This window comes from Lathamus discolor, chromosome 1 (genome assembly GCF_037157495.1).
Source record: "Lathamus discolor isolate bLatDis1 chromosome 1, bLatDis1.hap1, whole genome shotgun sequence".
NCBI lineage: Eukaryota > Metazoa > Chordata > Aves > Psittaciformes > Psittacidae > Lathamus > Lathamus discolor.
The window spans coordinates 66,966,103-66,989,156 of NC_088884.1; the positions used below are offsets into that span (position 1 = coordinate 66,966,103).

Here is a 23,054-nt window from a genome sequence, read left to right on the forward strand (position 1 = left end):
ATAACCAGATGATGATGACTTTATGGGATACCTGTAGTGCTTTGTCAACCTCTGAAAGGTCTGCCTGTACATTACAGCAAGTCATTGACTCATACATTTACCCCCAAAAAACCCAGGGTTCTTGTATTGCGTATTCTGGTGCTGGAGCCCTGATGTTCCTCTAATTGTTTTGTCAGCCAGTTCAAGGAGCTGAATTCAACAAAGCAGTGATCCTACTAAATATGTATCTGGAGGGTAAGCTTCCCTGATCTAACTCAGTGCTGTAGTTGTACAGGTAGTGCAAGCTGGTATTGAAAGGCTGCTATGCAATACACTAGTCTGAAGCTGTTTTCTTTCTTGTTCTGTCTTCTGTCCTCTGTCTTCTACTGACTTAAGTGTTAAAAGCAGCTGCACAATTAATAACATCAGCCAGCTGATCTGGCTGAGACTTTGTTTACTTGCTTGGTTGTTTGGTATTTGCTGGGTTAAATGAAAAGGTTTATCTGAATTCACATGCAATTTCATCAGTGCTTGTATCATGTTCACACTTTATTTCATCCTTCATATGCAAACATGACTATGTCCTGTGTAATCCAATATCAGCATGCTTTATGTGGAGTGGGTACAATTCTGTTATTAATGTCCATTCAAAAACATTGATAGGAGGAATAAACTTTTAATATTTTTAAAATTTTTTTTATATATAATATGAGTTGACCACGGGCATGTTAGCATTACGTGGAGATCAGCACCTCAGAAATTACTGGAGTGTATTGGGCTTTGTTGCTAATACAGATAAATACAACTGTGCCGCTTAGAATTAGTGTGGCATTATTTCAAAATTTATTCCTACTTGCATTGAATTTTAAAAGTGTAGCAAGAAGATACTAGTGAGAAAAGAGTATTTTATACGGTAACAGGTGAATCTAAGATGTTGCGTCTGGTCTCAAAACAACTTGTGCAAATGGACTATAGCAAGATTGTAAATCCAGTGACTATGCAGCAAGTATAATGAGAAAAGGGGGGATACATGAAGGTTCTAGAAAGGAAGAATACAGCAAGAGTCGATACTATCTAAGTACTATTTTATTTTTTGTCATCAGAACCTCTTTCAAAACTTAGTTCTGTTCTTAACATTTATTTCCATGATGGAACTACATAAAGAAACCATCTTGTGTTTGCCCACTGTCTGCTTCCAGTTCATTGATCAGTTTAGCAAAGAATTGATTTATATCTGGCAGTCTGTGTCTGCAGCCTGTTCTAAGCATGCTTAAGTAGAAGAACCATCTATGCTGTATAGTTGCTTACATGTTTGATTATGAAATGCTTAAAGTGCAGTTTCAGTAATACTTAAGCCTTTATGAGTTTGTAACATGTGACAAATCTTTGCTTAGCAGCAAATCAAGAAAAATAATTGTCTGCCCGTTGACCCAAGAGTATTTAATCTGCCGCTGTACACTTTTGTTAGGGTAAATAAATCTTACTTAATTCTTTGCTTGGCGTGGTAAGAAAGTGACTGCCATAGAAATTTATTAGAAGGGGACTGCTTATCATTGTAAAAACATGCATTACCTGCATTATCTAGGGGTCTTAGCATATTAATACAGTGGGTTACCCGCACTGGAAACTCATTTTTTTCTCTTGTATCTTGTAATTGATAGAATGTTAGGTTGTTACATTTGTTTTTCAGTTCACATCCTTTCCCCAATACTAGTTTCTTTTGGAAAATACTTAGTCTCTGATTAATTAATAACTTGTAAGCAGGGGGGCACAGTTGCTAATAAAATTTATTACAGGTAGCTAACTAATGACTGTGGAGTAAGCTGCCTTTCCTAAAGAAGCGGTTTGTAACTGTTAGTTATACTAGAAGGTTCAGTACATTGTAGCTTTTACAATAAACTTTTTGTGGGTTTTGGGTTTGCTTGCTTGGTTTTTTCTGATGTCAGTTTGAAGATTTCTTACATTCAGATTTTTGTTTTATTTCACTTTAACCTTCCTATTGGGATTTCTGGTTAGTTTTTGTGATTGTTTTGTGTCATTCAAAAACTATCAGTTGTTGTCCATGGCCACCCTTTTCTTCCTTCTCTCCTTATTTAATTGCAACAAAAAATTGTCACGTACCAGAGGTGTTTATTTATACCTTATGTTTCAGAGGGTTCTTTTCAGGTTGCTGAAGCTCTGAATTAGGCAACTGTAGGTGTTCCATATGCACTGGGCGCTGTTCTCATCCATCTCATTAAACTGGCTTTACTTTACCTGCCTTTAACCAGTTCCTTGAAACAGAAACCAGGGGGCAGATTTGGATAGAAAGGTGTGGAAATCTCTTGCTTCTGCTACAGTCTGAATAGTTTATGCCATCAGTTCAGTAAGTACTGCAAATCAAAGTTGCATAGGTGACATTCAGTTTTGTAGGTTGAAAATGGTAAATCCTGTACATGCAGATCACTGCTTAAGTTATTTGTAATAGAACATGTATTTACATAATAATTTTTAAATTGTGTGATTTACCTATTCCATTTTGTAAGTTAATTTTTACTCTAAAGATGCTTTACTTATGCACAGAGTTTCTTTTCTTGGTTCATCTTGTTCACCTTTCCAAATACCATACTGGTTTTAGTTTGACTTCACAAATTGTATGGGTGCGTCTCTAGTGAGGTGTGACTTAGTAATGGGTAAGAGCAAGCCTGTAACTTCAGGTATAGAGTCCATTTAATGAGGATTCGATGACATCTTTTGCAGACGTTGTGGATGACTGTTTTCGTATCACCAAACTAAATGGGATATTAAACAGTTTCTGTTCCTGCTTGCTTAGAAATAAAGGCAAGAAAGATGTGCAGATTATCATACTCTGTTCTGAAAAGAGAATTAAGAAATTTTTTTTTTCCATTAAAGAAAAAAACAACAGCAAATCATACAAAAACCTTACTTAGCGTGCCACACGCCCACGTGACACTTCTGCTGTTGGCACAGAGCTTGACGACTGGCTGGCCCTTCATTCCTCCGTTTCGGAGCGGCTCTTCCCCCGCCCTTCTCGCCTGCCGCGGGAGGCGGACGACCCGAGTGCCGTGCCTCATTGGTGCTTGCGTCATCGTGGGAGGAGCTCCATCGCGGCCCGCCTCGGTGACGCGAGAGCGCCCGCTCTATTGTTAGGCAGTTGCCGGGCGGGTTTGCTCCGCCCCGCGGCTGCGTATTGATTTGTGGAAAGGGGATCTCCCGCAGCCAATCCCCAGCGCCTAATTTCCCGCCGTGCCCTGAGGGTCGGCTCTGCAGGCCCAGGCTCTGGTGAGGGGGCAAGATGGCGGTGAGGGTTCTCTCCTTCACGTCCCGGCACTCACAGAAAGAAAATTCATCGCTTCATGTGGAAAACAGGCTTCATGTCCCCAGAATCTAAAGATACTTAAAGTAACTACCAGGCTTTGGTTAGATGAAATTACGAAATAGCTGGTTCCTTCACATATTGAAGACCTGCCTCCTTCAGCCCAAGGTGCTGCGTGTGGTGGGAGTGCAGCAGTGACAGAATTCTGTGTGTGGAAGGTACTGAAATCTGCAAGGAGCAAGCAAGCAAGGCAGCAGGGACATTGCTGCTCCTGAGAAAGGTTATTTTCTCAGAGGAAATACAGTACTTTATAACAGCAGGTTCCCACAGCCAACTAATCAACTGCTATTTTAGTTCCATTTAAAATTGTTGCTTTTTTATTACTGAGGAAATGTAATCTTTGGAGAAAAAAAAACACAACAACAAGAAAACACCAGCAGCCTTCTAAAAGGCATTTGTGTGCATGACAAACACTTCATAACTTTTTATTCCAGCATCACATTGTTTGTTGCAAGTTTTCTTTTTACTTTTGTTTCTTCTGGTATTTGAGAAGCCACCTCCAAAGTCTCTTGCTGCCTAGCTGTAAGTGCCTGAAGGCTGAAGTTACATCACTACAGTTAGTTGCATTTGTAATATATGTGAATTAGTTTAGAAAATACTTTACAGAATATTAAGGGTAAATATATGAGTGATATTCTGCATTTTATCTAACAGAGTTGTAAAGATATCTTTACATGAGTGACAATTTCTTACAGATGTAGCCTGTTGAATTTTCACTCGAAATTTTATCTGTAAAAGGAAAAATTACTGTATTTTCTAATGCATGGAAAAGCCTAAGCATGAACAGAATATCTCGCCTGTTTTAAGGATTCCCCCCCCCCCCCCCCCCCCGAGTTTCATATTTTTGGGTCTGCACGTACATGAACAGTTCTTTCGGGTTATTCAGGTTTTGAGTTTGGAATATTAGAAGTTGGAGAAGTTTTTAATTGTAGATGTTGTGGCAGTTAGTGTCCACTTCTGTGAAATTATTAGCACCGCCTCATATTTAAGGATAATGGTAACTGTTAATTTGTGCCAAAGGTGGAAATGCAGTATAGCGTTTAAACCATGTATAATAAAAATATTCCACAAATGTATCTTAAAATGCACAAATTCAGCTTTACATAAAATTTCAGTGATTTTTTTTTTTCTATATATCAGAAACAGACATGCTTAGTGCTTTAACTTGTTAAAAAAAAAAAATTCAACTTTTAAGAGCAAAATTCAGCTTTTTACAGATATTTCAAACAGCAGTACTTGTTTAGTGTTTGGAGCTCTCGCTGCTGAATTGAAAGCTTATATTTTGAGTTGTTGATAAAAGTTGAAATCTACTTGTGGGAAGTAAGGAAACAGCATCTACCACTATTGTTCTGGCTGAGTTCTACTCAAGCAGTTTCACTGCTTTAATGACCTAAGTAGCTGTTAAAATTTAGTTTACAGAAAAAGGCAAAACTTATTCTTGGAGAATCAGCTGAAGCTTCAGGTCATTAGTGCAGGGGATGTTTGTAAGGCTCTTTAGTTGTTTGTGTAGGGCTAACGAGTATGTATTTTAATAGTTGTCTTTTGCTTGTTTTCTGGTCTCCCATCTTCAAAAGTATCTACTTTATATGTAGTAGTTACCAGGCATAAACTGATAAACCATCTAAGGACAACTCTGCAAAACCATCAGCAGCAGAAAGATCTTAGTTGGGTAAATGGGCCTGAGGAGGTCTCTTTTTCCCCACAAGGAATCAATTTATCCCACAAGGCATGGCAGCCTCCTAAGAAGAGAACTCTTAAAGTTGCCAATTTAGTATGAGAAACAGGTTCGTGAGCTGAAATCAAAGGCATTATATTCCTCTGATTCTAGAGAAGACAAAGGACAACTGTTTAATTTGCTGTGATGCCAAAGTGAAAGATGAGAGCATAGTTCAAGTTTGCACGTGAAGTTGTCGATCAAGTACAGTACACAAGACCATGCAAACTATTTGAAACTGTACTCTGAATTTTCTAAAGGTTTACCAAGCCTGTAACAATACATTTGGGTGTTTTTTGTAGGTGTAGGTCCACATGTGGACTTAATGTTTTATCAAAATGGTTGTTCATAAGACAGCTTGCAAAGGTGTAGGAGAATGGCCTCTATTTTCATGGCAGAAGTCGTACTGCACTCATGGAAAAGCACTGATTTTGGTGCTTCTCTTGGGGTCACCAGAAGAGTATGGGCACTGCATGGTGTTTAAAGAGAGCATACAAGCTGCCATACTTGAACCCATGTTGGATATCAGCAGATTCTTTGAACATCACAGAAATTCAGTAGTCAAAATTGCCTAAAAATGCTTCTGGAGGTGGAACACTAAATCCATACTGTGGCTGTGCACCGCCTGTGCACTGCACTAGCGGGTTAGTGCTTTTGTGCAGCTTCAGGCCTCAGACTGAAACCCCTTACCGTTTTCTTATATAATTTGCCAGCTCTTTGGAAAATCTTTAGTTTTAACCCAAACCCCGCTTGCCTGTGATCTACGGCCTGTGTTCGTGTTCATGCCCTTGACTGCCTTCTAGCCAATGGTCTCCTGGGGATTTGTTGCTGGGTAGAATTTAAGGAACTGTTGTCTGATTTGCTGCTGTGTACTTCTCCTTCCCGCCAGTTGGGTACGGAGCTGGAGCCTGTTCCCCCGCTGTGCAGTGCTCTCATGGTGACATTAATTTTTTCTTTGAAAATGGCACATTCTTTGTTCAGCCAACACTAACATCATTTTAGCCTGAAAGGAAGGGAAACTCAAATCGTCTGTGGTGATGTGCTAGAAGAAATACTGTTTGCACTTATAAGACTTTATCTCCTTAATACGTTCTAAAATAAAGGCATAGTTGTATGTGATTCTCAGTAGGCTGGTGGTATCTTGCATTAGTGGCAGAAAAACAAATTAACTGGCACATTATTTCAACAGAAGACTGCTTTATATGTAAGGTAGGTTCTGTTCACTACTTTAATTTCCTGGGACTCTCCATCTAGACCAAAATACTCTTGCCCATTTGCTGCCTTGCTTTCCTTGGTTTGACTACACTACACTTGCATGTTGGAACACTGATTTTCATAATCAAAGGCTTTAACTTCCCCCATGTAGTTCTTGTGCTCTGGCAAATGTTGTACGGTTGTGACGCTTTTGGCTAGCACTCCGTGCATTCCAGGAACCCTTTGCCAGTGCTGTTCTAAACTGGTGATATTATGCAAACCCCATTCTGCACCGTTGTTTAGATTGCAGTTCCCCGGACACCGCCCCCCCTCCATGTTTCCATGACCTTCTAATTGGCTGCTGCCTGTTACCAGGCAGGATTCAGGCAGCTGCCTGCTGATTGGCTAATGTTTTGAGCAGCTCCTGGGCTGCTCATATGAGCACATGATTATAGGCTAATCCATAGCAGCTAAACTAATACCTTCCTTTGTTGCTTTACAGCTGTAATCTCTCTACAGAGTAATAGTAATTAAAAATAATTTAAAAAGAAAATCAGGAAATAGAGGGAAGGCTTTCTAGCTGGCTGAGGGAGGAGTCCTTTGCATATTCCTGGATGCAGTGGCGCAGTTTGGATTTGCCATCCAGCACACAACTGGTTATAAGAATGAAATCTACAAATATTAAATGGAGGGAAGTGGCTAATGGTGTATTTGTATCTCATGGTGAAGTATATACGACTTTCATGCTAAAAATGAAATGGAATTTTCATAAATGATATCTAAACAACTATATACTATGTTCATGTGTGGTGGTGGTTCAAAATTGATAATTGTGTTTTATAAAAAAATAAACCAAAAAAGGCAACCCAGAATCTACCACCTTATTTACAGTATTTAACCCCTACACACTTAGCTCTACATGCAGGAGGTATTTTGTGCTGTTCTGTACATATCCTTTTCTTTGAAAAAAAAGATGCCCATCCATTGGTTTGCTGCTTCAGCCACTCGTTTCCTTCTGTGTGACTCAGTCATACACTGGGTAAAAACTGAAAATACCCAAGCACCAGATGAGGGAAGTGCAGAGCAAACATAGCTAAACTTTGTGTGGCAAAGTGTAAAGAGAGACTACCAATGTTCCTTCATTTAAAACACTACTATTTTTAAATTATTTATTTGTGCAATAGTGAATTCATGTAACCTCTGTAGTTGCTTTTTGAAGGGCAACCTTCTTACCCATTTGAAAGACTGGGAGGCAGTATTTGTCAGATGCCTGCTGATTGTCTTGCATCGGTATGACCAAACCTGCCCGGACTGGTTACGGGTTTAGCTGTTTCTTCTCACAGATCTGTTACTTGGCTGCAGTGTGCTCCCTTGTGGGTATGGCTGGAAACACTTTAAGGCTGCTCTCCAGTGATACGTGCCTAGCTGTTAACCAGTGTTTAGCATTCGTCTTTCAATCTCATCTATGCTCGTATTTTTTGGAGCTTTTATTGGATGTTCTTTGGCTGCAGATGATGTGGAATTGAGCTGAAAATATGTACAAGTTACTGAAATAACCATCTAACAGTGGATTTTTACAGGAGGCCTTTTTTTCCTCTAGAGGTTAACCGTCAAACCATATTAGAGCTTGTTTTTTTTAACTGCATTTTGCATAATATCCTAACATACTAAGTAAATATAATTTTGAAACATTGAAATTCAAGCTTTGTCGTTCAGTATATTTTTAAGAAAAAAGTATGCATCATTATAAAAGTATTCTGATGTTTGCTTTTTTAAGACTACTGTTCTTAGCAAATTTTAAAAAAGTGCCATTCCTTTTACTCTGTATTTACTGTATTTTATGTTAAAAATATGAATGAAAGACTGCTTGGATGATTAAGGAGACGAGCAGAAAATATGATTTTTTTTAAGTTATGTTTTATGATTACTCAGGTGATGCACTTATGAATTATTTTAAGTTGTCTGAACATTTTATTAATCTGTGAGTGTAACTTTTGGTCATAGGAAAATTAGGATTGAGAATGTTGTAATAGAAGAACATTTAAATTCTGGGTAATGCTTATAAAAGAAAGCATTGTAGTCCAGGAAAGCAAACTACTTGTCTGTCTTAATTTTGGTACAGAGGCCTTGTATCCTTGTACTGCATTAACAGAAGACTCACTAGCTGCTCATCTCTTAGGAGCTTTTGGAATTTTTCAAGGTTAGCAAAGACTAATTTTTTCTTCCCCTGCCCACCCACCCCCCGGCTGTACAATATATATGTCAGTAACAGCATTGCACATTGGTTGTAGGGGATTATATGCATGGGTTATGAGTATGATGATCAGTACTGTATCACAGTCCGATACATGCTTTCATAGTAATGTGAAGAAACATGCCTGAGTTCTTGGGGAAAAAGGAAGAGATACGATTTCAAAAACTGCATGTACGAGATTTTCATATGCTTCTAACTTCAGGGCTAGAATTATTATGTAAAACTTACTCTCTTCTGGACAAATATGAAGATACCCTATTTAGCATGAAGAGAACTCTGAAGAGATGTGAAGAGCTCACCTGGACTTCATCTTTCACCTGACTGGAAATGGTTATGTGATGAGAATATTTTAAAAAATCAAGTAAAGTGATGTTTCAGATCAGTGTTTCTATAGGTGTTATATTTTGCTCCCACTAGTGGCAAGTCAGTGATAAGACAATCTTGTTCAGAAAATCTAGTTGAGGCTGGTGGAGGCTCTGTAAATAGAGCTGATGCAACCATTTGTAAAGATTTGTTCGTCTGTTCCTGTGGTGAGAATTAAAGAGTCATTTAAGCACCATCAGTTACTTAAGTACGAGGATTCTAGATCGTTGTGCAGAAGAGAACTGAGATAAAGTAGAAGGGAATCTCACGTTAATAGGAAATGGGAATAGGGGGGGGGGGAAAATATTTTTTTTTTTTTTTATTACATTGCTTTCTATATTGCCCATATTTTTGTCAGGCTGTGTTAAGTATAAGAAGCCTTATAATTGTAAAATACAGTCTGCCATATCTGTATGGTTTAGAGTTGGTCTTGATAATCAAATTCTCACTGTACCTTAGAATATATATTCATGTCGTACCCTAGAATACTGTGGGTGGGCAGTGCATGAATGTTAAATAATTTCCTTTATGAACAAACTATCCAAAGTAAACTAGGAAGTGATAGGAACCTAAAGCACATGACCTGCATTGGGGTGCTGGTGGAGCTCAACAGCTGTCAGCTGAAGAAGAGAAGGCTAAAGGCCAGTATTATGGCTGCCTAAATGAAACGTGTAGGCAAGTATGATTACAAAGAGGGTCTAAGTACTTCGAGGCTGCAGGATGGCTGTTTTATGAATTTGGCGAGTTGGTTGCATAAAGGCATTGCTGATTTGACCTAGTGTTGGCAATAGTCTTGTGTGTTTGTGTATATATGTATATGCATACACACACCCCTCCGGAAAAGACAAAATGCAGTTTATTAATGAATTTCTCATCTTTGTGAATAGAAATGGATTGGGGGAAGATGCAAAAAGAACTGTAGTAAATACTTAAAATTTGTCCTTTGTGTAATAATTTTCCTGTGTCAGTGGTAGAACCATTTGTTTATCTAATGCTTCTGGTAAAAATAAAACTCCTAATTTATTTTCTTTCTTTTTTCTACACTGTAGTATCTTTTAACGACTTTACTCAAGTGAACTTCTTACAGTTTTCAGAAACTTGAGAAAAGACATATCTTAGAGGGGAGTAACATGATGGTGGTGTAGCTTTAGCAGAGCTGAAGTTGATTAGCATTAGCTGATTCAAGATCTTGGTTGATGAGTTTCATTTAGGATATACCAAGTTTCTTAACTGCTTTCTGCTTTTGAACAATATTATCATATCTAAAACAAGACCACATGGTAGGGAGTAGAATTTAAAAATGCCTATGGGTTTGTTTGGTTAATTCATTTCATAGAAACAAATGAGATTTTGTTGTATTTCAACAAAATTTTTTAACTCAATTTATTGATTTGATGAAGTTAATTTTTGAACACTGTTTTCCTTAATTTTTTTATATATTAATGTTATTATTTTTCTTAATATTTGCATGGGTGGATGGAATGAATAAAATTATATGGAGGGCAATACTACCAGATTTTTTTGAAAAAGGAAGTTTTTTGGGAAACAGCTACAAAACCTCTTTTTCATGAGCACAAATGGCCTTGAATTAAAGTGCTATAAAAACCCAAGTTCAGTTAACCATTGTATAAATACGGAGGATGAAGGTATGTTTTATCTATAGAGAAGAAAAAAAGTATCTTAACACATTCAAAAATTCGTTCAATATATTGAAGTTTTCTTAAAAGTTACTTGATAGAAAAATCTTGTCTTTTGCCCAAGTTATTAAGTTTATTTGAATCTCATGAAATTACACTGTTTTAGAAAGAGGAAATTAATGTAAACTGGTGGACCAAGAATTTTTCTAACTTTGTTACAAGAAGAGGGGCTGCTGGCTCTTACATTAGCACAATCTATTTTTAGCTAGGAAACCTCATTACCTGGTTCTGCTGTAATACTGTTGTAATAGACAGCTGGTCTAAAATGTGTAGTCAGAATATTACTATGTAATATTGTAGTGTGATCTGAGTAATCTTCACATATGCATGTGTGTGCAGTATACTGTCCTGGTTTCAGCTGGGATAGAGTTAATTTTTTCCTTAGCTGGTGCAGTGCTGTGTTTTAGCTTTAGTCTGAGAATAAAGTTGATAACACACTGGTGTTTTAGTTGTTGCTAAGTAGTGCTTACTGTTAAGTCAAGGACTTCGCAATTTCCCATGCTCTGCCACTGAGGAGGGGCACAAGAAGCCGGGAGGGAGCACAGCCAGGACAGCTGGCCCAAACTAGCCAAAGGGGTATTCCATACCACAGGACATTTTACCCATTATATAAACTGGGGGAGAGTTAGCTGGGAGGGGCTGACTGTGGTCAATTGCTGTTCCAGGACAGGCTGGGCATCTGTCAGCAAGGGGTGAGCAACTGTATCGCTTGTCTGACTTGAGTTTTATTTCTCTTTTTCCTATTGCTGTTGTTGTTGATAAAATATTTTACTTTTTATTTCAATTATTGAATTGTTTTTATCTCAACCCATAAGTTTTACCTTTCCCAGTTCTCTCTTCCTTATGCCATGTAGGGGTGTGGGGGGCAGCTGTGTAGGGGTGAGAGTGAGCAAGCAGCTGCATGGTTGTAGAAACTTGTATTCACATCTTCTGAGGACAAATAAAATTTAAGTGTGTTGTTAGGTGTTTCTTTGTTTTCGTAGATACAGTTTGCTGTAGATACTGGCTTTCTTTAAAACATGCCAAATGCTGCAGTCTCTCTTACGCTGATATGGTGATAATCTGTTACCTTCACAGTTCTTTCTGAATTTTTTTAAGGGTCAAGATGGATAACACAGATGAGCGTCAGAAAAAAGTCTTTAAAGCACGAAAAACAATGAGAGTAAGTGATCGACAGCAACTCGAAGCTGTCTATAAGGTTAAAGAGGAGCTGTTGAAGACAACTGAAGTTAAACTGTTAAATGGAAAGCATGAGAATGGAGATTCTGATTTAAATTCCCCTTTAAGCAATACAGACTCTGTGGAGGACAAAAGGGAAGTTAATGGCCTAGTGGACTTATGTGTTAATTCTGAAGAAGGAAGAACAGCTTCTGATGAAACTAGTGAAGCCAAAAGCCCTGAAAGTAGGGCAGGCAACATAGTCAGTGACATACAACCCAAACCTCTAACACTGTCTCCAGAGACTGTTACTCCTGAGCAAGGTAAAGATACTGACACTGCTTTAGCTTGTGAGGCTGAAAATGGAGTTCTTGGTAGCAATAAAGATGAATTCCATGAAAAAAATAATACAAAAGATCGTTTGGACCAAAGAGAGAATGATATCCCATTGGAAGGTGAAAGTAAATCAATCTGTGGTATTAGTGACTCTTTGGAAAAGAAGGTAGAAACACATGACTTAAGTATTACTTCAAATTCATCTAGTGAGGAAAAGAGCACTGAAGAAGTAACTGTTGAAGATGCTGTTGGAGAAGAAGCCATCTCAAGCAGTATGGAAGCTGACCAGGAAGCAAAGGACATACAAGATGGCACTACATGTCTTCCAGAAACGACTGTTCAGAAAACAGCAGATGAGCCAAGTGACAGTATCTTGGACAATACTGACTGTATGGAAACAGATGAAATTATTCCAATTTTGGAAAAACTAGCCCCTGCTGAAGATGAACTGGGCTGCTTTTCTAAAAGTCCTCTGCTTCCGGTGGATGACACAGTCACAGATTTAGAAGAGAAAATAGACACCTGTTTAGGTTCACCGTCCAAGCAGGAAAGCAACGAAAGTCTGCCAAAAGAGGCTTTCTTAGTATTGTCTGATGAAGAGGATCCCTGTGATGAGAAAGAGGAATGTGCTGAAGCGATACTACCGAACAAGTCAAGTCTTCCAGGTAAGAATTTTCTAAATTGGTAGTTTTAATTCAAGTCTGGGATTTTGTTCATTTCTTAGAATGACACACTTCTGATATGTTTCTCAATCAAAAAAGCAGTCTTACCTGCCAGTTGTGTGTGACAGTCTCACAGGTTTCAAGGATAAAATTTGAAGCCCAGAAAAGTAACGCACATAACACAAAACCACTGTCATTGTCAAGATCTGTTTTGTTTGTTTGTTTGGTTTGTTGTGTTTGGTTGTTTTTTTTTTCTCATATTCTGCAAACTGGGGTGAGGTGGTGGGTCAAACAAGAGGAAATTTGAGTAGTTGCCAGATACAGAACAGAAAGATTGCTGGGAAGTTCATCACTGTTGTTGAGGGTAAGAAAGGATCTGAACTTTCTTTAATGTGTAAGTAAATAGTAACAGTGAAAACATGCTGATAATCCAGGAATGTCACAAGTGCCATTTGTTTCAAATTTCTTTTTTTCCACCCAAGACAGCATTGGAAGGATTTCATTAGAAACACAGTCATGTATGAGTTTTCTGCTATATAGCTTTTATTCATTTAACTCACAAGGAATTTTATCTAACTTATTTGATGGCTATGCTACCTCATTAACATTTGAAATAATTAAGTGTAGGAACATGGTACATCAGTCTTTTCATGTAGTTAGTAAAAGATTTCTATCCTTTTTTTGGTGTTAAACTGAATAATGTCCTTTACAGTCTGTTGTCTCCTGTCCTATTGCTGTGCACCTTTAAAGAGTAGTGGCTCCATCTTCTCTGAATTCCTATTATGTGACGGAAGGCAGCAGTACAATCTCCAGTCAGTCTTCACCTGTTAAGGCTGAGCAAAGCCAGTTCTGTCATCTGCTCCTTATATAGCATGTACTTCACTTCCTTGACCTTTCTGGTGACCATTCACTGGATCTGCTGTGGTTTTGTCAGTGCCTTTCTAGTATTAGTATTCTAATAACTGGACATAGTGCTCAAGATGGGGGTTTCTCAAGTGGTGAACAAGAGAATCGCTTCCCTTGTCCTGCTGGACACATTTCTTACACCCTGAAATGCTATTGAACTTAATTAACATTTCTGAATGATGTTCAGATTGTTTTCCACCAGGAATTAAGGCCTTTTCTCCAGAGTATTGTTCTAGCCAGTCAACCCCCAGTCTGTCCTGTTGCACAGGATTATTCTATCCCAGATGCAGGACTTGGCATTTCTAATTGCTGCACTTTGTGTTAGCCCTATTTCCCAGCCTGCCGCTGTGCCTCTGAACAACAGCTATGCCTCACAGAGTATTTACCACTCACCCCAGTTTTTGTCTGCAAACCTGCCAAGTGTGTCCTCCTGCCCCTAGTAAATACAATAAATTGCATCAGTCCAGTATGGATCTTAGAACTGCCTCTAGTGCTAAGCCACCAGTTGGACTATATACCGCTGATGCCAATTCTTTGAGCCAGTCGTAAGAAGCTACCATGTCTGTCAGACGTGCTTTGTCCTTACTTAAACCCAACCTGACTGTTCCCAGTCACCTTCCTCTCCTTTGTGTGCCTGGCAGTGGCTTCCTATGAGGAGGTGTTCCAAACTTCCCCAAGATGTCAGTTGAGGCCAACCAGCCTTAGTTCCTCCTAATCATCCGTCTTGACTGTCTTGAAAATGGCTGTGGTGTTTCCTTTTTTATAGTCATTGGGAGCTTCCCTTGGTTGCCATGAAGATGGAAGAGAGGGGCTTCACAATACCAGCAGGGCCTACCTCCCTCAGCACTCTTGGGTACCTCTAATCTGTACCTGTGGACTTCTCTGTATCCACCTGGTTTAAGTGTGCCCTAGGTATATCTCGTTCATGGTGGATAGCACTTCGCGTCTGCAAACTCTGCCAGTCTTTCCCTCTGCTCTCAGAAACCAACGGAAACTTGCCAATGAAAAACTGAGTCAGAAAAGTTGAGAATCACAGCATTTTTCATGTCCTCACTCATTAGGTTGCCTGTTCCAAAGAGCAGTGGTCCCACAATTTTCATTAGCTTTCCTTCTGCTGCCATTGTAGTTACAGAAGCCCTACTTGCCCTTCACATTCCTCACTCGTTTCAATTCCAGTTAAGCTTCAGCTTTTCTTCCATTACTGCACAACTGGACTATGTCCCTGTAGTCCTCTTAGCTCCTCCTCCTGTGTATTTCTTTTTTACACTGGAACTGTCAGGAGGTCCCTCTTCCCCCATGCTGGCTTTCTTCCATGCTGCCTCTACATTCTGCAAAACGAAATGAACAGTACTCTTGGCCTTGAGAAAGCTGTCCTTAAAAAGCAACCAGCTCTTCTGGGTCCTTTTGCTTTTCAGGGGAGCCCTCTTTGAGAAACTACCAGGTAGGTCCTGAACTAGGTCAGTAGGTAAAATCTGCTGCCGTGAGAGGGAGAACGGTTATGATATTTGTCCTGCTAACTTCTTGCAGGATTTTTAATTTCACAGTCTCATGGTTGCTGCAGGTGAACCTTGGTGACTGCTTGACCTTCACATTCAAGATGAATTCTTCCCTGTTTGTGAATAATAAATCCAGAGCATCTTGACGCATCAGTTGCCTGTGTCAAGTATCTTCGGTACACTCCAGAAACCACCTGGATTGTGCCAAATCACACGGCACTTCCAGTTGAAGTACACACAAGTCAGTCCTCAGGCCTGCAGCATTGTGAGATGACTCTGTTGACTTCCTCTCCTTGATCAAGTTGAGTGACTTGCACAACATTGCCTGTGTTGCTTTACCTCCTCCTTGCCCACAAGCACTCAGCTGGCTCATCACCTGTCCCCTGGCAAAGCTCAGGGTGCTCCTCTGCATAAAGCACAAATGCTCCTCACCCTTTCCGCCCTGTCTTTCCTAAAGGTACTGTGTTCATTGTCTGGAATGCTGTAGTCATTTCAACTATCCTGCCATGTCTCTAATCCGAACAAAATCCTAATTTTGCAGTTGTGTGTGGACTAGTAATTCCTCTTGTTTCTTGTGCTGCATTCATTTACCAGTACTTGAGATGATGAGCCCTGAGCCATGATGCTCAATTCTGTACCTATTCAGTAACTGCAGATTTGTGGGTAGAGAGGGAACCTTCATTCTGTTGCTGAAGGCACAGGCTTCTTATCTCCATTTTGAAAATTTCCGTGTGTTGCTATTTTGAATATAGCCTCTAGATGGCCCTATTTCCTTGCACTGTGGGGCTTGGGGTTTTTGTGTGCAGGATTGAAGTTTATCCCCTCTTTGTCCATTCTACAGTCAGCTCATCTGCTCCTACAGCTTCTTGACTTTCTGACTCATACCATATCAGAGAGAGAACTTCTAGGCAAAGATGGGACTGTATTTTAGAATAGGATCTTTCAGCCTGAGAGAAGAGATGGAGGGAGAGATGTGGCAAAGATCTGTATATGGTAAGTGGTAGGGGAAATGGATATTTGCTGTCTTTTCTTCTACAAGAGTCTCACATACCAAATGGAGGAAAGGGAAAAAGTGAGAGTCAGGATCAAAGCATGGAAAAGATGGTTCTCCATCTGGAGAATTATGGAACTCCTTGCTAGCAACAGTGACTGCTAAAAGTTTACCTGCATTTGTATTCTGTGGAAGAGGAATTTGGGGCGGGGCTATCACTCACAGAAACCCTATGGCTCTGGAGGTCTTCTACCCGCAATTTTTCAGAAAGTGGAGGAATTTTTCTGGGACTGCGTAAATGTTTTTTCTCATTCTGTTCTTCCTTACTTGATCATCTACAGTTGACATGAAAGTGTTGGCGATAGAATCCTGGATTAAATGAATTGTTGGTTTTACCTGCTGTAGCTGTTGCTATGTTCTGTCTCTTAATCTGTATGCTCTCAGATGTGACCAGGTGAGTGTGTCTGCCAAAAGCAAATCTGAAGCCTCTCTCTCTCAGAATTGCTAGCACTTTGAGTGCATTCTGAACACCTTGATTCTAGGCTTATCCACAGCAATGGCTTTTCATGCCCTCCAGGGATAGTTTGAAAGAGAGCTTACTTGTTACTGAGCTTTAGTAATGGAGTCTGAAGTCAAGCAACGCACCCAACTACAACCTTCTAAGAATAAATAATGCAGTTAACATTTAAAAAACTACAGCTTGCCTTCTAGAAAGTAGTGTTTGAAGAGATCTTCAGAGCATGTGAATGGCAGATGAACAACTAAACATGAACCTTTGTTCCTGTGTTGTGACAGAATTAGCAGTCAAAGTTCTTAAATTCATAAACAGCAAAATGTTAGGCTTAAATGGCACCAATGAAACGACTTTTCTGCAGTCATATTCTTATTTCTGGTTTTTGCTTCAAAAAGGGAAAACTGGGGGCTTCCAGAGAGTTGCTGCAAAAAAATGTTTCAGCATTTGGGAAACAAGCCTTATACTGGAAAGCCTAAAAGAATTTAAGTTTTCTTCATCCAGTAGAAGATTACGGAGGTCTCTAATATCTGCAAACGGGAGCTGAATATATGGTGGAAAGATGTTTCTTTAAAGTGGCAAAGGCACAACTGCTGCATTATTGATCCACTGGATTTTGCAAACTAGAAATCGGGCACACTTCTGTTCTAGCTAAGCTATAAGGAGAGCCTTGCAGTTACAGGATTAGGGAATACTGAGAGCATGACTGTGCAGTTCAGAGTAACTTGCAGATAATGTTCAGAAGCTCTTAGGCTTACTCATTATTTTTATTTCCATTTACATGTATATTTTGGCAGAACTGACATCTAAATATGCATCCAGTCAGTCACTTAGCAGGTATCAATGCTTGCAGCTGCAGAAACTATTAAAAGGTATTTTCAACTGTTCATTGACAGGCAAACACCGAGTAAAAAAACTCAGATCCCCAACAAATTGTGTGACTTAAGATAACTGAATTATAAATCCAGTGGTAATTTAATTATATCATAAATTTTTTTATTTTTTTTTTTTTAAGGATTACATTCATTGCTTCTTCCTGTCTAGCATCAGTATAACAAGATCATAGAATGGTTTGGAAAGGACCTTGAGCTCTAACCCCCTTCCCATGGGCAAGGACACCTCCCACTAGACCATGTTGCCCAAGGCTGTGTCCAACCTGGCCTTGAACACTGCCAGGGATGGAGCATTTACCACTTCTTTGAGCAGCCTATTCCAATGTCTCAGCACTCTCACAGTGAAGAACTTCTTCTTTATATCTAACCTGAACTTACCCTGTTTTAGTTTGAACCCATCACCCCTTGTGCTATCACTACAGTCCCTGATAAACAGTCTTTCCCCAGCATCCCTGTAGACCCCCTCAGATACTGAAAGACTACTCTGAGGTCTCCACGCAGCTTCTCTTCTCCAGGCTGAACAGCCCCAACTTTCTCAGCCTGTCTTCATACGGGGCGTGTTCCCAGCTCCCTTATCATCCTCGCGGCCCTCTGGACTTGCTCCAACAGCCCCATGTCCTTCTTATATTGAGCACTGCTTATTAGTGAAAAATCTGCTGATAGCCAATTGTGAAATTATCTCCAAATTGTGGTTCAAACCTTCTTGACTAGAGAGGCGTAACTGTGTATCATGTATAAACTACTTTTAGTTAAATGAGCTAAATTTGGTCAGAATGATGAAAGTGTGCATGTAAGGGACTTCTTCCTCCCTGAAATGACTATGTATTACTATGTAGAACTCAAAAAGCTCAGCTTCGAAACTTATAACATGGTATTTTAGTATCTTTCCATGGAATATTTGTATCCTTCAGTTGAATATTAAAATCTGTGAATTGTGAAAAAAAAGTGCTCTTGAACTTAATGGCTGTCCTTTAGATTCTTAGGTAACTCCTATTTTATTGATAGCAATTAAATAGAGGAAGCTTGTCTATAAGATTTAAAAAGTATAGGCACTACGCCACTTTTATTAGCTTAAAACTAAATCAGATCACTTTTGAACTACGTATGTGGTATGAAGGTTGAAGGAGGTGATTTTGCCTCTACTCTGCTCTTATGAGACCGCACTTGGAGTGGTGTGTACAGTTCTCGTGTCCTCAACGTAAGAAGGACATGGATCTGTTGGAGCAAGTCCAGAGGAGGGCCATGAGGATGATAAGGGGGCTGGAACAGCTCCCTTATGAAGACAAGCTGAGAAAGTTGAGGCTGTTCAGCCTGGGGAAGAGATGGCTGCTTGGAGACCTTCCAGTATTGATTCGGAGAAAACTCCAGGAACAAACTTGCCAACAAAGTTTTCAAGCTGACAAGCAGGTATTCTTTATTGCAGCGCCGGGAGACACGGGGGATAGCTCCTCCTCATGTGTGTCTCCCTGTTGCTACACAAGCCATCCTTATATAGTCCCTGGGCATACGTACATTACGTCATTTTCCAGAAAATTCCCTGCATGCGTACAGAATTGTGGTGGTGGTCTCTGAGGGTCGTTTACTTCTTCCAACAATCTTCATCACTTCTGGCAGCCTTTGGAGCACACGCAGTAGATGCTCATACCAGTTTAATTGGTTCGTTAGCACCGGAGACATAATAATCCTCCTATCCTCCTACTTATCAGTTAGTTTAACTGTAGCCCATCCTGGACACCTGCCATTCCCAGATACTCCTTATCCCTGTGTCCTGTTCTTCTAGACTGTTTTTCTTAAAACTGTGTCAACTATTAACAATTTATCTTGTACAAAAATGCTCATTGTGTTCTCTAGCTGCACTCTTATTTTTTTTTTCTATGTATCATGCACTTCAGTAATTTTCCATTGCTACTGTTACAAAGCCATCAAACATAACATTACTTAAAGCTGATTCTAAAGGTTTATATATTCCATTTTGTGTCCCCCTTGTCTCAGTATCTAAAGGGGGGCCTACAAGGTTGTTAGAAAGGGACTCTTCCTGGGGAACTATAGTGGTAGTGATAAGGGGTGATGGGTTCAAACTTAAACAGGGGAAGTTCAGGTTAGATACAAGGAAAGTGTTCTTTACTGTGGGGGTGGTGAGGCACTGGAACAGGTTGCTAAAGAAAGTCAGGAATGCTCCATCCCTGGTAGTGTTCAAGGCCAGGTTGGACAGAGTCTTGGGTGACATGGTTTAGTATGAGGTGTCCCTGCCCATGGGCAGGGGGGGCTTGGAGCTAGATAATCTTAAGGTCCTTTCCAGTTATTCTATGATTATTTCTTGCATAAATTAACAAAATTAAAAATATCATGATTTCAATTTAGGGGTTTCTGACTCCTTTTTTTCTGATTTCTTAGGTGACTTGTGTAAATGTAAAAAATAAAGTTTTTCATTATAGAAACAAAATACAGTGTTAAGAGAATATCAAGCATATCTTTGTGAATAACAAAATGAAAACAGGAAACTGTACAGATCAAGATGTGCATAACAGTGCTGACTTGTAATATTCTGGATAGATTTTAATGTCATCTTAGAAGTTCTAGTTTTATTTGTATCTAGCAAGCACAGAAGGTAACAAATACCGCATGTATGAACCACATAGTGGAAATTCATGGAATGTATAGTAAAGTTTTCATGAAGTGTTAGCAATTTTCATTTCAGCCTGTGTGGACTTGGGGGTGATACTTCTGATATTTCTTCCTTTCAGAATTTCCTAAACTGTATGTTTTTAAATGACTAGTCTTAAATTGTGATACTTTGTATTAGGAAAAACACTTTAAATAAAAATTCTAATTTATTAAGAAACAGTCCCAGCCTGTTCTACCATAAGGTTAATTGGTAAAATTGCCAATTGTAAATAGAGCATATTGGTATTTTGTTACTGAATTTTTAATACTTTTTTTCCTACGCAAAAAATAAACTGTTTATTGAGTACTTTAACTGCTTTAAAAATGGATTGTTTCATTGTGTGGTAGTTCAAATTTTTGCTCTGAAGAACAATATTCTGGTTTTTTATTTCTGCATTCCCTGCGTCATACTTATTTCACCTTTCCCAGCATGATTTTTCAGAAGTATTCTAAGTTCACTAGTCAAAATAGGACTCTATGAGACTTTCGTAAGTCAGCATAATTAGTACATGTGGTTTTGTCTTTCATTTGTAGAAGAGGTGGAAAAGGAGACAAGAAAGGAAAGTAAGGAAGCTAAAGAAGAGGAGGCCCACAAAGAAGAGGAGAAACACACTGAGAGAAGTATGCAGTGTTAAAGCTATTATTGTTTGCTGCTGGCTCGTGTTAAAAGCACAGAATCATTGAGGTTTGGAAGTGACCTTTAGAGATTATCTACTCCAGACCCTCTACTAAAAACCAGGTCAAGTAAAGCAGTTTCCTCAGAACCATGTCCAGACAGGTTTTGAGTATCTCCACAGATGGTAAATCCAAAACTTTCTAGAGTTCCCCTTCCAGTGTTTGACCACTCTCACAGTAAAAGTGTTTTCATATGTTTGAATGGAATTTCCTGTATTTCGATTTGCATACATTTCTCTCATCCTTTCACAGGTGCTCACTAAGAGTCTTTCTCTTTTTTCACTCTCCACACATTATAAAATCTCCCCTAACTGCCTTCTCCAGTTGAACAATGCCAGCTATCATTTCCTCATGTGCATGTCCATAAAACATCTTGGTGGCCCTACGCTAAGCTCCAGTATGCTCACATATTTCTTGTATTTAGAAGCCAGAATTGCACACAGGACTCAATTTAGTCTCATAGCACTGCTTAGAGTGGAATAATTACCTCCCTTGACCTGCTGACAATACTTTTCCTTACTCAGCCAAGGATCTGTCTTTTTTTGCCAACAGTGCACATTGCTGGCTCATGTTCAACTTGATGTACATGGAGACCACAAGGGCCTTTTCTGCAATGCAGTTTTCCATGCAGTCAGTTCCCAGCCTGTACTACTACATGGGTTATTCCTACCCAGCTTTAGGACTTTGCATTTCCTTTTGTTGAACTTAATGAGGTTCCTGTTTGCCTGTTCTTCCAGCTTGTCAAGGTGACACTGAATGGCGCATAACCATCTAGCATAGCAACCGCTCCTTCCAGTTTTGTATCATCTGCAAATTGTTGAGGATGCCTTCTATCCCATTATCTAAGTCATTTATGAAGATGTTAGTATTGTTACCAGTATAATCTGCTGGTGTACATTACTAGCAGTGGGCTCCAACTGGACTTTGTGCCACTAATCACAGCCGCAGTTGAACCAGTCCATTTATCTAGGCCATACACTGTGAGTTTGTCTTTGACGTTGTTTTGGGTGTCAGAAGCATTGCTAAAGACAAGAGAAACAGAATCCACTGCTGTCACCTCATCCACCAAGCCAGTTGTCTCATTATAAAAGGCTATCAGGCTGTTGAAGTGTGATCTCCCCTTGATAAACCCATTCTGACTATTCCCCATCACCATTACCTTAATGTGTTTATAGATGGTTTCTAGAATTACTTGCTCCATCATGTTCCCAGGGATTGAGGTGAGGCTGACATTCCTCTAGTTCTCTGGGTCCTTCTTGCCTTTCTTGAAGATTAGAAGAACGTAAGTGTCACCTCTGTCCTCAGGAACCTTCTGCTATTGCCATGACCTTCCAGAGGTTGAGAATGGCTTTGCAGTCACCTCAGGCAGGTCTCTTGACACTTGTGAGTGCATCCCTCTGGCTTGGGTGGACTTGTGTATGTCCAGTTTGTTGTCTGCCTTTGCTCCAGCCAGTCCCACTGGTCTCAGGGGGCTATCATTGCTGAAAGCAAACATCACTGAAGTCTGAGGCAAAGAAGTCACTGAGCACCTGGGCTTTATCTGTGTCCTTTGTCACTTGCTCCCGTGCCTCATCCAGCAGGGGGGACATATATTCCCTGGTTTTTCTTTTGCTGCTGGTGTACTGGTAGAAATCCTCTTGTTGCCCTTCACGTCCCTTACCAGATTCAGCTTAAAGTGAGCTTTGGCTTTCCTAATGCCATTCTTACCCACATAGTGCCTTTATCTTTCTCACAGGTCGCCTGTCCCTCGCAGATAGGGGCCTCCATCCCCTGCAGGCAGAGTTACTTGCTGCTAATATGCAGTGCCACTGCATAGCTCAGGCTTAGCCAGGTCAGTCTTTTCACTGGGCACCGCTCCCAGTCCCGTAGCTGTTATGAGGGCACTTGAACCAAATCTGTCATTGTCATTTGCATCCACAGGCAGAGCGGAGCTGCTGTCTTGGTGTTTCCAGCCTTTGTCATTACAGGAGTCTCCATTTCCCATGTGGATAAGCTCAGACTCTGACTACTTTCTTTGGTACAGCTAGGGGTTGCAGTTCTTGAGGCTGCAAGGTCTTGGAGTATATCCAGTCAATCTCATGATTTTTGATTCTGTGCCATCCCCTGACTGCCTCCCATATCTCCTTTAGCTTGGCAATGCAGGTTTCTCACTACTTGCAACGTCTGTAGCCAAGAAGCTCATCTT

At 39.9% G+C, this 23,054-nt stretch overlaps 1 protein-coding gene across 8 annotated transcripts in view; it reads left to right on the plus strand.

Annotated features, from left to right (window-relative positions):
• The window catches only part of ATF7IP (activating transcription factor 7 interacting protein), a 108,075-nt gene that overhangs the window by 42,455 nt on the left and 42,566 nt on the right, over positions 1 to 23,054 (plus strand). For 6 of the 8 annotated variants that reach the window (XM_065676405.1, XM_065676451.1, XM_065676430.1 and 3 more), the window contains exons 2-3: positions 11,676 to 12,736; positions 20,729 to 20,815. In XM_065676405.1, the coding sequence (XP_065532477.1) occupies positions 11,683 to 12,736; positions 20,729 to 20,815 (1,141 nt within the window). In that variant the 5' untranslated portion in view covers positions 11,676 to 11,682. Of the gene's footprint in view, positions 1 to 8,444; positions 8,464 to 11,675; positions 12,737 to 20,728; positions 20,816 to 23,054 lie in introns of those variants that run through there. The other 2 variants (XM_065676440.1, XM_065676460.1) reach the window with 2 other exon arrangements.